The sequence below is a fragment of the Episyrphus balteatus genome, chromosome 1, assembly GCF_945859705.1.
Source record: "Episyrphus balteatus chromosome 1, idEpiBalt1.1, whole genome shotgun sequence".
In the NCBI taxonomy this organism is placed as follows: Eukaryota; Metazoa; Arthropoda; class Insecta; order Diptera; family Syrphidae; genus Episyrphus; species Episyrphus balteatus.
This window is the reverse complement of record NC_079134.1, coordinates 8,245,127-8,261,901: the sequence shown is the minus strand read 5'-3', so window position 1 is coordinate 8,261,901 and position 16,775 is coordinate 8,245,127. Positions and strand designations below refer to the sequence as shown.

Genomic DNA, 16,775 nt, shown 5'->3' with positions numbered 1-16,775 from the left:
CAAGCCGATTACTCCAGCCGTTTCGGAGAAATTTTGCTCACCGCCAGACACCTTTTTTTTGGAGGTCGTCTAGGAGATCTACTACAAAAATAACGGAACCCAATATTTTTTTAAATACACAGCGAATTCTTTTAATACATTAAATTTGCTATATGGATATGTATTCTTTATGTTTATATAATTAAAAGCCTTTTCACAAAAAATTGACAAAGAAGAAGGTTTTTTTGCACTTACAACTAGATATAACCCCTTAAAAACGTATAAGATTTGATTTTAAAATAACAAAACCTTTTTTTAATGATTTTGACCTCTTAAATATTTAAATTCTGATATAACCAAAAATTTTTAGAAAATTAAATCGTTAGATCCGTTTTTTTTTATTTAAAGCTACAAAGTTTTTTATAAATAAATCTTTTTTAACATTTTGGAAAAAAAGTTAGTTAGTTGAAAAATAAAAATAAAAACCAAATCCATCCGTCACTTAAAATCATTTTTTTAATCCAAAAATTATAATTTTTTTTTTTGTATTTTTTAGCTTTATCTTTAGGATCGCTAAAAAGATTTTTCCACAAAAATGTTCGTTGAAATCAATTCTGTCGTTTATGAGAGAGTCAGAATTCAAGAAAATATATTTCGATTTTAAATTATTAAATTAAAATTAATAAATTAAATTTTTTCATTTTGATTATAAGGCAGGTACTAGGTACCTACCACTATAGGTATTTGGTTCTTAAAATAAAATTTGAGTTTCGCCTCTGGGGAATACAAAACTCATAACTACCGCAAATTTGAAGAAAATTGTCCAAAGAAGTTTATGCTGCAGTTCAAGATATTTTGAACGAATCCTGTTTACTTTATACTGAAATTAAACAAAATAAAGATGGGAAGAAGGTAACACTTTATGTTTTATACAATTCAAAGTCTTATAATAGGTATAAGCAATCTTTTTCGGAAAATCTATATTAATTTTTTTTTGTAGCAAATTAGAGTACCTAATAGAAAACTTCTTTTACTACAATTTTCTTAACAACAAACTATTCAAAATGATGTAAAGACATGTAATAGTAGATTTCATTATGTAAAATGTGGCACTTCATAATCAAAACGATGCTGACTTGACATTCAATTTAAGTTTTAGGATACAAAAGAGTGTAAGCTAAAGTTCGCTGTATAGTTTTGCCTTTAAGTGTGCAGTACAAAATTATACTTTTTTGTTAAAAAAAATGTTTGTATGTTTTTTTTTTGTTTTTCATTTCAATATTGTAAAATTAGTTATGCGAAATTTTTTTTTTTTAATATGGTTGCCACTTAGAAGTTCCTATTTTAAAAGTGGCAACCCTGTTTTTGCATTTTCAGTAGGTATGAATTTTTGTTTCATTTGAAACCAATTTAAACTTCTAACTTTATGAGCTAAGTAACTCGAAGGTCGCCTTTCCGACTATTAGTCCTCGTAAGCTCATAACCTTCAAGCAAAAATTTATTTCAAGTCGTTCAACAGTTTAGTTACCTAAATACCTATTATTTTTCTCGAAAACCGTTTTAGAACTATTAATGGCTTGAATGAATCTTGTATGTAGAATTTGTTTTGGTAGAAACACTGTCTCAAAAATAAAATGTTTCAAGATATGTGTACTAAGAGCTAAGCTAAACGGGTACCTACATATTCTATTTATTTCATACCTTTATTCTCTAATACCTACTTCTATTAAAATCTGGACCAAAAGTGCATATCTTAGTTTTTAAAACAGGCCTTCATTTTGGTGCAATAAAGGGCATTTCCCATAAAAAGAAAGAAAACGCTCTTTACAAATTTTGATAATATTTATTTACGTTATAAATAAGTTAAAAACAAAAAGACGTACCTAAACAAGACTTAAATTAATACTCTTATATATTTTTTCTCTCAATCAATTCTTAAGTATGTAGTGTTTATTAATTAATTCAGCCACCTAGAAGTTTCAGTAGCTGTCAGTCCAACTTGCCTCAGTCGAGATAACATTGGTCGATAAATATCCGGTGTAAATGGCAAAATAACACCTCTTTCTTGAATTTCACCTAAAAACACAAAATTTCAAGAATTTGAAAATAAAAACCTTGTGTTAATATTTACCATCCAAAATCATTTTAGCAGCAATAGCTGCTGGTGTTCCAACAGTCATTGCCATAGCCGAATGTCCATTTGGTTGTCCATAAGCTACAAAATTAATACCACGTTCTTCACGACGTCCATCATTCCAACGGACACCAATTTCATGACGAAGAATTACCAAGTCACGTTCAGAAGTTTCTAGATTTTAAAATAAAATTAAGTTCTAGTTTTTTATTCTATGAAAGTCATACTAAAAACTTACCGAATTGCAATTTCTTCGAAAGATAATGACTCAAAGTATCCAAAGGTGTATTAAGTTTCACTACAGGAGTGTCATCTAAGAGTCCCAGACTTTCAATTCCATCAGCATTTCCAACACGATCAACCAATTTTTGCTTTAAATTTTCATAGAAAATACTCGAATCTGCCAATCCCAAAAGATTTGTTACTAATTGCCTCCATGTCACCTCAGGACCTCCGGGATGCAACATTGGATGTGGCTCGGGATCGATGAGTCCCAAAAGTTGCATCGGTTGAATACATTCTGAGAAACCCTTGTACCGAATTGTTCCTCTAACCAAAGTATGAATATCTCTACCAAGACCATAAAGCTCTGAGTACTTTGTAGAATCTCGGTTAGGGAAGCCTTCAAGAGCAAATCCTGGTAAGAATTCTAAACTCTTAGGATTCGACATAAGATCTCCACCTCCAGAGATCTCAACTATTTGCCCCTTGTTCAAATATTTCGCTGCGGAAAGTGTGTTAAGCAGAACACCTCTCGGTGACCATGAGAATTTATACCTCAAGGCATTGTCAGAGTGTTCTGGGGCTGGTAATCCACCACAAAAACTGACAAATGATTCAATAACTCCACCATGTTCTTGAACATCATGAATACACTCCAATGCGAGTAAATGATCAATACCTGGATCAAGACCAACTTCATTCATAATTGTTACTCCGTTTCGCTTGGCTTCTTCGTGGAGTTCTTTGATTTCGTCATTCAGATAACTGGCAGTGACCATGTGAGTTTTTTCCTCAACACAATATCTTGCGATGATTCCATGAAGGCTGTATGGAAGGAGAGATATAACGACGTCTGCTTTTCCACAGAGTTCCTGGAGGTGTGCCGTACTCTCTGTGACATTGATGTACTGACTTTCGACTCCAGGATATTTCTGTGCAAGTCTGTCGGCCTCATCCTTGACCTGAGATGCTACTGTGATTGAAAGACCTTTTTCGCGATGTAGCCATTCTACTAAAGGTGCAGAAACCATGCCAGCGCCTAGAACAAGGATTCGTTTGTGGTATTCCTGACTTCCTTCAACCTTATGACGGGACTTCATTCTGTAAAACAATAAAGATAAGTTGAAAATTCTGGAACGTTTTTGAGAATTGATGAACTTACGCATTATTCTCCCGCAAATCTTGAATATACTCATAGTTCTCGGTAAGCTTTCCATTGCTAGCAATTATAGCTGAATAAATAGGATTGGCAAAGTTTTCTTCTTCTAAAGGCTTCTTAGCATCACTCCGAATGATGTCATGAACATACGGTTGCAAGAGTTCCCCAAACAAATCAGTCGATTCACGTGGCAATTGTGTTGGCATATTATCAATTGAACACACCAAAACTCCTGGACCCTTAAAACTCTTTGTGTCCTTATTTCTATCGGCGTCGTACAAACAGAAAGGTGTATCAATTGTTGTACATTCATTCATGAATTCAATAGAACCACCAGGATCAGCTGAGATATCACAAATTGCTAGCATTCGATGAGGTAATGATGGGGAGCCCTTGCTTGTTGGTAACCATGGAGTGTTGGCAGGTCGAAGTAGAGTCTTGGCATCAGGAATGGAAATGAGTTTTGGACTACCAACAGCCCAGTAGATACCATTTATAATGACGGAAGCATATGGTGCAATTGTTTTGTTGAAGGTGGAGATGTAACGTTCGGGATATTGTTCGTACTCCTGATGGTCAAAACCACCTCCTTCGCGACGTTCCAAGTGATCCGATCGACTTACTTCGCAGCCATAGAGTTTGTTTTGACCTAAAAAGCAGAAAGATTTGTTAAAAAGTTCAAAATGTAGAGGAGGTGTCGAAGTGGACAGATAAAATCATCAATGCTTTTTCCTGCTGTGAAGCTTAATAAATACCGGCTACTCTACTATAAGTCTAAGGAATACTTAAAAATTAAGCTTCAGCTATTGCCTATTGCATCCTAGATCCCACCACGCCCTTAGTAATCCAGAGCTAATGCTAAAGCCTTGCGGACATTTAGTATTTACAAAAACACCAAAGACCTTGCTTTTAGCTGCGGTCTACCAGAGCTTTTCTTTGCTAAGTCCAAAAGCACGTTTCCTAGAACCACCAGGCACTCATATCGCTGGCTGAGAATAACAAGGTTTTACATCAGCAGGGGTTTCCATAAAACATACAACCCTATAGTTCTCAGCCAGATAACACTTACTGGTGTTAAAAGTTGAAGAACTGTAACATCACTAGGGGCTTTATGTGAACTCCACTAGAGCTTTATTATATCTACTTAGTACTTATCTACCTTTCATTTCTGGTTTTGGGACCACCAGAGACCTAAGTGTATTATCCGCAGATCTTCTAGAGCTTTCGTCTATCGTGTTGAATGACCCCTCCTTGTCATTAAAGATCAGATTATTAGAGCTTTCGCCTCACGTATACCAATTCTATTATAGCTTACGTCTAACGTATTGAATGGGCCCTCCCTGTCACAAAGAATTTCACTACTTGAACTTTTGCCTGAGCTATACTTGAGGCGCCAGTATTATCTCCGGGTTACTAAAGCTTTTTTTATTTGCGGATTTTAAATTAAGCCCTGATTTTTCAATCGCAAGTTAGACTATCAGAAGAATAAATTTCAATATAAAAAAGACTTTTATTCTTAGGAATAAGCTCTATCCGAGGTTTATCTGACTATTGAAAAATTGGCCCTAAATAATAAAGCTTTTTTAAATTTGTCTTGGCAACATCTGTAGCCATAAGGATGTGTTTTTAAGGCCTATATAAATTATTTTCGATATTATAGTTTCTAGCTCTTTCAAAGGTTTTTTGTAATACCCGTTTTTTTACCAGAGCTTTTTCTTGTCGTGTTCTTAAACTAAAGTAATATCTACCGATCTAACTAATTTTTTTAACTTTACCTGCAGACGGTTTTCTTAAATACCATACATTTTTTTGTTTTCCACAAACTTTTGTTTTTAATATTGTTAAACTCATAAAAATAAATCGTTAAACGGTATAATTATTACGTCATTTTGACTTCGAAATAAAAATTTAGCATGGGCAAGAATTTAGTATGGGCAAGAATTATGGAAACACCTAAATGTCAAATATCTAAGGATTGAAATAAGATATCGACATAAATTAAATGCAGTTACAAAGGCTAATGTTTTATATAAAAATTTAATTATTAACGAAGTTTTTAAGTGTAGTATTAGAATTTAAAATTCTATTGAAATGGGTCAGGGGATGTCAAAGTAGCATTTTCTTAAATCCCCCATACGACGTCATTATTACAGAAAAGTTCTCAGTTTGAGTGCTCCATAGCTTATAAGGTTCAAATCGGTTCTAACAAATATAGCAAATACAAACAAGTTGTAAAAGAAATTTGTTCTGGGTGGGATTTTATACAATTTAAAAAATCTGAATTTTTGCGAAAATGTGCATTTTTCGGAGCCTTCCCGATTTCGTTTTTTCCATTAACTACTCAAAATAGGGGATCAGATCTGGTTCTAGAGACCACTCAGCATAAGTTATGAGCAGTTGGTAGTGAAATGAAAAGGATTAAGTCAATTCAGATGGGTTCTTTAAATATCGATTTTCGTGAAATACGAGCAATCTTCAGAGGCTTCCCGATTTTTATTTTTCCATTGTCGAATAAAAAAAAAGTATCAGAATATGTTCAGAAGAGCACAAGGCATAAACCATGAGTTGCACGCAGTGATCTGAAAGAAAAGTCCAAAAACGCTCCACTCTAAGGTACACTTAAGTAGGTAGTACTAGACCTTTGTTTAATGTTTCCTAAGTCCTAACGCTTTCAGGGGTTTTATAATTAAATGCTTGCCTCACAGAGCTTTTTCCTGTTGGGTTCTTAGAGGAAGCTTTTATGTACTTACAACAAAGGCCAAAGTCTGTCTACCGTGGTATCGAGAGGCTGGGACGTGTAAACCTGTTGCTAACATGAGCTTCGAGTCTGCCAGAGCTTTTTCTTAAAACCTATCAGAGCTGCGCTCTTTAACGCACTTTTAGTTGGAAGCAACGAAAGCTTCTTCCTACTGTGTATTCCGATATTTGTTGATCTTGATTTAATCATACATAGACTACTTAAATCTTAAAGATTTTTCTTTCTCATGAAAAAAAACTTGCTTATTTTTGAGTTAATCTGCAATTAAAGTGGACTTAGGATGTATGGAAATCTTGTCTCTAAACCAGCAGACCAAAAAGTTCTAGTATAAAATTACTACGGTCCTGATAGAAAATAATATACATATATTAAAGAAAATGGGTTCCCAAATAGTTTAAAATCCTATTGGTCACACTAAACTTACTTCCGTGTTCAGCAACCTTCCTCAATGTCTCTGGTGGAACATATTCAATTGGCAATTCCTGAAAGACTTCCTGTGCACCCTGTGAAACATTGCCCGATCCAGTGAATACAAATGTGAGTGGACCAATTGAACGTGGCATCATTCCCAATGCAATCTCATAACCACAATCGCGAATTGCCTGGCGTGCCATCGAAGAATTTCGATAGTTATGAGCTGGCCCAATATGCATAAAAGGTGTATGATGGCCCAAGGCCAATAATCTCAATCCAATGCCATGCAAAATATTCACCATACCAGCAATACCAGCATACTTGCCAAACGCAACCTGTCGAGATCCATTCTCATTGACAATTCGTTCGTAATCGATAAGCCTTATTTTCTACAAAAGGGAGAGAGAGAATGCATTTTTAAATTTATAAAAAATACAAAAAAAAAAAACGGATTATCAGTCGATTTTAAACATCATCCTGCTCTTCACATCATGATGATGATGATGGATCGAACTTACCTTCTCCAAAACAGCATCCAAAAGTGGCATATTTGATTCCTGGGCTTTAATTGTGTGCGAAAAGAAGCAGTAGGTTTTGCCTGGTATCAACGATTCCACAGGAACTTGCTTTACACCAAAAATGACGGACGCTTCACTAATGTCCTCCTGGATAACAGCACCAGAGCTCAAGTATGCCTACGATGATGATGATGATGATTCAGAAGAGATAAAAGACCAATATATTAAATGAGGGGGGGATCTCTGTCAAGGATGGATGAGATGAGCGAGAGTGAATATGAATGGAATGCTGCATTAAATATTGCACATGTTGTGTTTGTGTGGTATTTATGAAGGCTTACAGAGGGACATTGTCGTAAGCCGCATTGCATGGCCGTTTTTAAAACGTTTTTTAATCTGTAATCCTGTTTTGTTGGGGTTGTATCTTTAGCTGCAATGCAGTCAATTCGCTGGGACAAAGCCTATATACCCAAACCAATAGACCCGGACCTGGATTCTTCCTTTATATACACAAATGCATGCTGCAAATGCATTCATGTATGTGGATAAATTAAGCTTTTAATTTTACTCTTTATGACGCGTCTGCTGCCGTATTATGAATTCCCGGTGGCTTTTTCGGGATACAGCACACACGCATTGGTTTAAACCCATCCACCATAACCAACACCACTTTGTTTAATTAATAATTCTGCCGTTGATCGTAGGAGAATAAAAAAAAATTGTCCTGGGGGTGGGTAATTTATAAATTCATTGTTAAGAATAATATACAAAAATGAGGGTTTTTGAGAAGATTAAAAGGATAAGCTTGTAAGAAGCTTTTGTATTTTAAAAATACAAAAAAAAGGACATTTAAGGAGTTGTTTCTTTAAATGCAAAGAAGCTTAAACATTGAGGAAAAAAGTATTCCAAGTTTAACCACCAGAAAGAACAGATAATCTACAACATTTTAAAAATCCTTGTAGTCCCTTTTGAACTCTCAAATTCAAAAATTAATTTATTTACTTTTTATCTCTTAAAGGTATATGATTAAAATCAATTAATTTTAAAATTAATTTAATTCAATTTAATCATATCGCTTAAGATTCCTTATAAATTTGATTATAGTTATTGGAACTTCGATTAATGTTTATTATTTTATAACAATTAAATAATTTGATTACTAATTATTGTTTTTAATTGATAAGCCATTGTATAATTTCTCAAAAAAATGAAAGTATTAATTTCAGTTATCAGTAATTAAAAATTTTTATCAGATGGATATTGACTGATTGTGAATTATAATACAAATTTATGTATTTATAGATGCTAGGTTGCCCGCTCCGTCATAAATTGGTAATTCCTCAATAGATACACTTTAGAACGGTGTATAGCTATAAAAAAAAAAGCGACAGTCAGTAATTTTATATCTTCGTGACAAAAATTTGAAAACTTATTTGAAATTTTGCATATGGTCCTGTTTCTTAACAAAATATTTTGCGGTTTTTTAAGTTCGAAATGATCTTGAACAATATTTTTACATAATTCTGAACATAATTCTGAAGTTTTTTTTTTTCAGGTGTGTTTTAAAAAACGATTTTTAGTACCGTACCGCAATTTTTTTTTTTTTTTGTGTCGCAAGATTAATGGTCCAAACTGAAAATATTGATAGAACTTCTTTTATGCTCTTAAATTTTCCTCTCATGTTTTTTACCGTTTTCGATAAAATGCACATCTTTTGAAATTTCAAAAAACCCTGCTATGAAGAAAATATCTTGTTCTTAAAACCTCGCATCTTAAAATCGAAATCTCGCAATTTTAAAATCTCGTTTACCGAAATCTCGCAACATTAAAATCTCGCAAACTAAAATCTCGAAATTTATAATCTCGCATTGAAATAAAATATTTATTAATTCGCGCGCGCGAATTAAAATAGTAGGCACGCATCTACGAATATATTTGTTTCGGTTAGAAAAGTTTAAATTTCTTTTTTATTCCATCTTATATACCCAAAAACAGCGTTCCCGGACATGTCCATAACTCAAAAACTGATATTCAAATGACTTAAAAACACATTAAAGTCAATTATTTTTAAGTATTTCTTTTCTAAATACTACATATACACAATACTTTTTATAAATTGGTACATCTCTTACAAAAAAATTAAGTTTTGTTATTTTTTTATACATTAATAAAAGTTGTCCCAAGAAAAATGACGCATAAAACCAACATTTCTTAATGTATCAATATTTTAATCATCTAACGTACAAATTGTGCTGCAAGCAGTTTTTAAATTTGATTTTATATAGATTTATCATTTCACGCTTATTTTTATGGATAAATATATAAAATGTATGTAAGAAGCTAGTTTTAGTTTCATTTTTAAGTAGCGTACATCAATTAACCGTCATTCCGGGAACGCTTGTTTTGGGGTAGGTATAGTTAGATTGAAATTTTAATTTTTGGTGATATTATGATCAAAAATCGAGGCCACGGCAATATAATCTCAAAAATATTTTGTTTAACTTTGTGACACAAAAAATAAAAATAAATTAAGGTCAAAACGTCATTTCCGGGAACGTCATTTCCGGGAACGTTCTTAGAATCTGAATAAATAATGCAGTCTAACACTCATAATTTTGCATTTTTTTTGGTTATTTTTACTCAGTAATCTATCTAAGTATGGCTGTAATATACACTTTTATCAAAAAAGTTACAAGAAAACAAAAGAAAAAATTGCTTATGGCCTAAGTGTTTCGGAGGTGCATAAAAGTATTTTTTTGTAGAAATCGGTCTCTGTCTTAAGAAATAAAGTTATATTTAATTAATTTAGGACCTACTACCTTAATATAATAGTGTATCATTCACATTGATACTATTTCTAGACCCCTAAAGTCGTTTTGAAGAGATTACCACCATTTCGAGGAACGTTTTTCTAGTACTAATTTTTGGGGTTTTGCGGTAAAGTGAAAAATATACATTTTTGTGCTCTGCCCGTTCATGAACCGACAAATTATGGCTAAAGCGAACATTTGAGCATGAAATTTTTATCATAAAACAAAGTTGATTTTTTAAGAATTCGGTCATCGAAATTTCCCACCTCCATGATTTTGACCCATATGAGGGGGGTCTATGTTCCGCCCGTTTAAATTTTTCGGGATGCAATTCAGGTGATGAAGTTACTAATGGTACCCATGTGTACGGGACCGGACGTCCCGAAACGGTTAAGGGGAGAGGTAATTTTCAAAAAACTTGACTTTTTAAAACAGCAATGGCAACACTTAATTTCGAACCTTAAATGAATGGATTGGAAATAGTTTGTTATTTTTGAATCGTGAAGATTTTTTTTTTTTTGTTGCTCAGTTGAGTAGTAAGATGGGTAAGTTCACCGTAGGTACTATAGATCAAGTAATCTTAGATCCTACGGCTGCGGCTGTTTCAACAATTTTTCAACTTGATTTACAATCAAATTCGCTCTTTATCCTCCCATTTAAAGCGGTGAAATAAAGGGAGGGTGAAATTCTTTATTTTTCTAACCTTCTTGGAACTTTTTTTTATGGAATAACACCGCCCACATCCTTACTCCATATTTTCTAAAAGGTATTAAAAGGATGTTTATAAAATAAAGCAAAAGTAATATTGGTAACTTTCTAATTAATCAACCTTCTATGCAAATGAAACAACCACATCCTTCATTTCATTATTTCTTTTATAAAACTTTCATTTTCAAAACATTGAACTTCCTTATAATCAATAATAATTAACATGAATAATTGCATAATAAACGAACCAAAAGACTTTCAACTCAATGTTATGATAAGAGAAATTATAGATATTTAAACATTATTATCATCCCAAAATAAATAACAAAAATTATAAGCCACATGGCCTTGGAAATACAAATTTAATCAAAAGAAATTATCATGTTTGTCTTAATTATAAACTGCATTCATAGCAACAATTATCTCAAATTCATTTCTGTTGTGTTTGCAAATTCCAAAGTAGCTATTGTTCCTATTTGATGAATAAATTAATATACGATTATAGTGTAGGCGCCCAAACAAAAACATTGTTGATTTATTGTGCATGTAGATATTGCATATTTTTCTTATCTATGTCATTTAAAGCTTATCGGAATAATTTTTTGGCTACTAACAAACTAACAAAATCTGCAGTGGAATTCTTTTCGAAAATTTCCATTTCAATTGCGTGTTTTTATTGATAGATTTTCAAGTAAACACTTTGAAGAAACTTTGAAGTCATTTTACGGCTTACTATAGGAGTCAATAAGTGCTTTCCTCAAAAAGACTTCCCACTTTGAAGATGGTAAATAATAATTTATTAATAAAATAATTTAAAAAAAATATTACAAAACAACATTAGGAATCATACATTCTCTAATTTCGAATATACCAAATGAAGTTTCCGAGAAATAAGTTTTCATTCGATGAATAAATTAATGTACCAATTTAGGCAATTTCATTGGGAAGTTGACTAGAAAACTAGGCAAACTCGATTTACTCGTCTACCCGGGATCCACCAAACACCTAGAATTCCGTAAATTTTTCTACGTAACTAGTCAAAATCAGCATCTAAATAAAAAATTATAGAGAAATGCTTTTCTAAAAATTTCATTTTGGTTCGATTGCATAAATAATAATTTAGAATAATTTTTCACAAATGGTCATCTTGCTAAAATCAAAAATATTATTTCATTGTACATATTTTAAAGAATGATCATTAAAGATAGCTAGGTACTGTGTTCTTAAAAATTATATGTAGGTACGAAAATTTGAAAAGAAAAATTTTTAAACAAACAAAATTCTAGGGGTGGTCAAAAAAAAGATAAAAGTTGGTCAAAATTGTTTACTCAAAGGGTCATCTTTTCCCCGAAAAAAAAAAGAAAAAAATTGAACACTTTTTTGACCAAGTTAGAACAACTCGAAAACATATACATTAGACTGATTCAAAAAAAAAAATTTTTTTTTTGTTCAAAGCATTGTTGAAAATATTATTGGAAATGACGAAAAAAAAATACTGTAAAACTTTCAGCCCTTAATGTTAACATTTAGTACCGCCGGCCGCATCGCAAATTTCTATTTCCCATACGATTTGTATGGGAAAGATTGTGTATTTGTGTTTAGAATTTTTTATTTTTTTAATGGGTCATCAAAAAGGCTAGATTTAATCATTTTCTTGTATAAAATTGAACGCTCTACAAAATTGCATTTATGAAATTTAAAAAAAAACGGACGCGAAAAATTAATTAAAATAATTTTTAGTTGAAAAAATGAATAATTCGAATTTATTGAAGAAATATAAAATGGTAGTATTAGGGGTTTGAGAGTTATATAAAAGGATCTGTGAAACCAAAACACAACATAGAATACAAATATTCGAAAATTTTGGCAAATTTTTTGAAAAACCTAATAATTTCGTCAAAAAATCGGAAAAAAATTAGAAAAAATTACTTTTTATATTTTAAAGTTGAATAACTTCGAAACGCGGGGGTAAATCGAAAAAGTTAATAAGAGCTTTTTTGTAGAACAGACAATTTTATAAAAGAAAATGATTCTGCCAAGCCTTTTAGATGAACCATTAAAAAGATAAAAAATTCTAAACACAAATACACAATCTTTCCCATAAAAATCGTATGGGAAATAGTAATTTGCGATGCGGCGCACAGTGGGGAAAAGGCGGAAAAAACCCAACTTTCGGAAGTACGATTTATTTTGATACTGCACGTGTTTCTAACAGTAAATTAGTTGAAGAATCAGAAAATGAAAACTGTTTTTCAAAAAAAAAAATTGTGGTCCTGGAGATTATCGCTCAAAGTTGAAAAACAGTGAAAACTGATAAAAATACAAGTAGTTTCAAAATGATCTATTTTCCTTAAAATTTAAAGGTTTGAACCAATTTTTTTTTGTAAATAGGCTTAAAATAAATTGACAAACAATATGGTACATTAGTTTAGCGAAAAAGAATTGAATACAATTTTTTTGACAAAAAAACATTCAATTTTAGTGACTTTTTAGGTTCAAATTAGGTTTTAACTACTGCCTCCGTCTGCCTCTGTTGGCGGATAGGTTTTCCTAGATAGTATTGAATCTCAGCAATAGTTAAAAAAAAAAAATCTCACCCGAAGACGTCCGTATTCGGTTTTTATAGCAATTTCAATCTGAAAAAGTCATTCAAAAAACAAAAAAAAAAAATTAGGCAAAAAAGAAATATGCAGCTATTTTCGCCAGACAAATCTTTCTAAATGTATTTTGGTATGCTGAATCTGAATGTGAAGTCCGTTTTGCTAAACAGCCCAAAATTTTTGATAAGATTGCAAAAAAAATTTTTAACCCACAATTTTAAAGTTTTTCCCAATTTAGTCGCTGTTGGGATCAGGAGTTTGTGTTAATGAAACCTGCATTGCACATTTACCTATTAAAACAAATGTTTTTTCACTAAGCCATTTTTTTGACTTTATTTATAACTATCGGAATCGTAATACAGTAAAACTGGTTATTTGAAGATTCTCTTATCTTTAGTTCCACTTGTTTCCAAAAAAAGGATGGAATGATTTGATGGAATGTTCCGCTAATTGAAGGAAAAGTTTAGGCTAGGTAGCCGTTTAAATTTTAGAACTAACCAAGGAAAAAAAAGTTTCCAAGAAAGTTAAATTTTGAAAAAAATGCCATACCTACCGTTTTTGGACATTTTTCCTTTTTTGAAAATTTTTGATTTATGTAAAATTTAAACGGTATTTATTAATAAAATGTTCAAATAAACTCAAAAAAATTTGATTTTTCTAAAAAAGCGATTGGAAGTAAGTCATTTACAGCTGCAAAAACTTGATTTCTGATTTTTTAATATAATTTTTTTCTGAGTGGGCGTGGCAATGGGTGGTCATTGGTGTAGATTTGTCTTGGTATTAGCTACCTTTCCTGCAAATTTCATGAAAATTGGTTCAGTAGTTTACTTTAAATTGAGTTTTTTCCGGTCTCCCATACAAGTTGCCCCACAGTGCGGCGGTACTAAATGTTAACATTAAGGGCTGAAACTTTTACAGTATTTTTTTTCGTCATTTCCAACAATATTTTCAGCAATGCTTTGAACAAAAGAAAAAAAAATTTTTTTTGAATCAGTCTAATATACATATAATAGTTGCTAACACGGAAACCAAAGACATGCTGGAGTTGGAGTATTCGTATTATATTAGAGAAAACCCAAACACTGTTTTTTGTTCTTATCTACTTTTCAAAATGGTGGTATGGTAAATTAGTTTGCAAATCAATTGAAAACTTGAAAGTAACGCATTAATAACGGATGTTTGAGCCTTGCAAAAAAGTGCCAGTATGTTAAAAAAAACTTTAAACCAGTTCCGTTTATTAAATAAGAAACTAGACAACTAATTGGTCAGCTATATTTGCTTTTGTTAGTTAGTACTAACTACTTTCTAGTATTAACTAAGAACTGCAATGTCCTATTCAAAACACTTTTTTAGGTTAAAAGACTTTATAAACTTATTTTTATAGTCAATTAATTGGAATACAAAAAATATCTGCATTTTATACAACTTTGCAAAACATTTTGACTTCATTACATTAAAGTCTCATCTCACATTTAAACAAAGTTTAAGTTTTAATCTTACGGAAATAGTTTTTAAAACTAAAATCGACTCACAAAACTAAAAATGTTAAAGTTATTTTTGTCGTTTTTTGAATTTAGCATTGTTGATAACAGGTAGTACGTCAAAAAGAACAACTCGTATAGGTATCTCGAATTGAGATAAAAATAATAAATGATAAGATTATGGACTATTTTCGGCGAAACAGTTTAATACAGCAAAACCCATTTAAATAAATTAATCCCAAAGTTTTGTTTTTAGAAGAGATAATTTTCTCCTTTTTTATGGTAGATGGAACGTTACGTGGTTGAAAATTCTTCCTATTATAATTATTTTAAACTTGAACTCACCTGCATTGGATAAGCTCTTCTATTCGATGGCTGAACTATAACTTTCACTCCTTGTTTGACTAACTTTTGCACGTGAGCTGGCCCAAACGGTGCCCGACGTTCCCATACTGATTGATCTTCTCGGCGTATAGCAATCACCTTTCCTTGCTTTATAGACAAAAAATATTATTAAACTTAACCTAATTAGGATTTATTAAGTAAATAAATAAAAATAAAATTACGTGTCGCCATCTATTGAAAGACAATCGTACGAGATCTTTAACAGATGAAATCTTCGATCCATTTGCTGGTCCCTGTTGTAGAATTCGCATCATTTTGTTACCCGTTTTTGTAAATCCAAAAAAACTATTTTACACTATATTTTTTTCTTCTTAATTTTTCTTCTTCTAATATTTCGAATATTTAAAATTATTAACGCCACTGTTGAATTTACTGGATGACTTAGCTCTCGCGACGACGACGATCCGAGATAAAATGCTAGCAGACCCGTGCCTCAAAAGCAACATAAAGAGGATTTGGCTGGTTCAATTTCGGACTTGACTTGATAAGATTATGTTTTTTTTTTTTTCTCTGAAATAATAATTACAATCCAACTTCATGGAAAGATTTTGAGAAGTGGTATCAAGGGAAAGGCATTCATATATAAAACACTGATAACGCATAATTCTCAAAGCTGATAAGCCTTTTGAGAGATGATAACGACATGTAATATGTGTGTGATGAGCTGATGATGAGGAAGACTAGCTATACCTTGATTATGAAGGAAAAGGTGTTGTTCCTATGAGCTTTATGATCTCAGAGGTAAAACAAGTACAAATCTATTTATAGAGCTAAGAAGATTCTGATTACTGCAGAGAAGGTCCTTATCGCTATTTTGTATTTGTTTTTGTATTTGTTTGCAATTGTGTTAATTTTTTGTTTTAACAATAGATTTGTTGAATTTTTGATAAGAAGTTGTTTTTTAACTGGATGTAGCCCGATATTTTATTGTAGGGAGGTGTTTGTGTTTTTGAGTACCTATATTGCTATTTTTGATTCAGAATAAATATATTTATGGCCTTAATAACAATTACACTCATACCTACTCGACGTAAATATTATTATGAGTTAGCTGGGGGGCTTGTGTTATCATTTAATTGCTAATTTTGTAAAATAATTGAAAACAAAAACAGTTCGAAAACAAACCGAAAAACTGCATAATCCGTTTCGAAGAAAAATAATTGTATTATATGTAAAAATTTAGAGTTTTCAATAATTTCTAATAATTTGAAATCAACTTAGAAATATATCAGCTCAATGCAATCTATATCATGTCATTACCCTAGCACGTTCTTAATCTGTATAATGTATACCAAACACATTATTTCACTCATATTTCATTTTGATTTGACTTCGGTATAAAAACTAATCTGATGTATTTTCAATGAACTTGCAGTTTGTTTTCAGAAAATTTATCAGATTTTTCATCAAAATATTTGGTCTTTTCAAAAAATCAAGTATCGTTTTTATACAATGTATACAATAAATACAATAATCATTTTTTTTATTAAAAAAAAAAATACAAAAATAATTATAAAATTGGTTCACTTAGTCCAATGTTATGAGGTAACAAACACAACAAGCTCTGAGCTAAGTTTTGTTTAAAAT

At 31.6% G+C, this 16,775-nt stretch overlaps 1 protein-coding gene across 1 annotated transcript; it reads right to left on the bottom strand.

Annotated features, from left to right (window-relative positions):
- Positions 1–1,802: 1,802 nt before the first annotated feature.
- Positions 1,803–15,696, bottom strand: LOC129913403 (alpha-aminoadipic semialdehyde synthase, mitochondrial). Its single transcript, XM_055992038.1, has 8 exons — positions 15,350–15,696; positions 15,129–15,275; positions 7,185–7,361; positions 6,677–7,055; positions 3,498–4,143; positions 2,352–3,436; positions 2,111–2,287; positions 1,803–2,055 (listed from the first exon to the last, which is right to left on the bottom strand). Exons 1-8 carry the CDS (start codon positions 15,440–15,442, stop codon positions 1,937–1,939), a joined length of 2,823 nt encoding a protein of 940 aa, XP_055848013.1. The 5' UTR covers positions 15,443–15,696; the 3' UTR covers positions 1,803–1,936.
- Between the last annotated feature and the right edge of the window lie 1,079 nt (positions 15,697–16,775).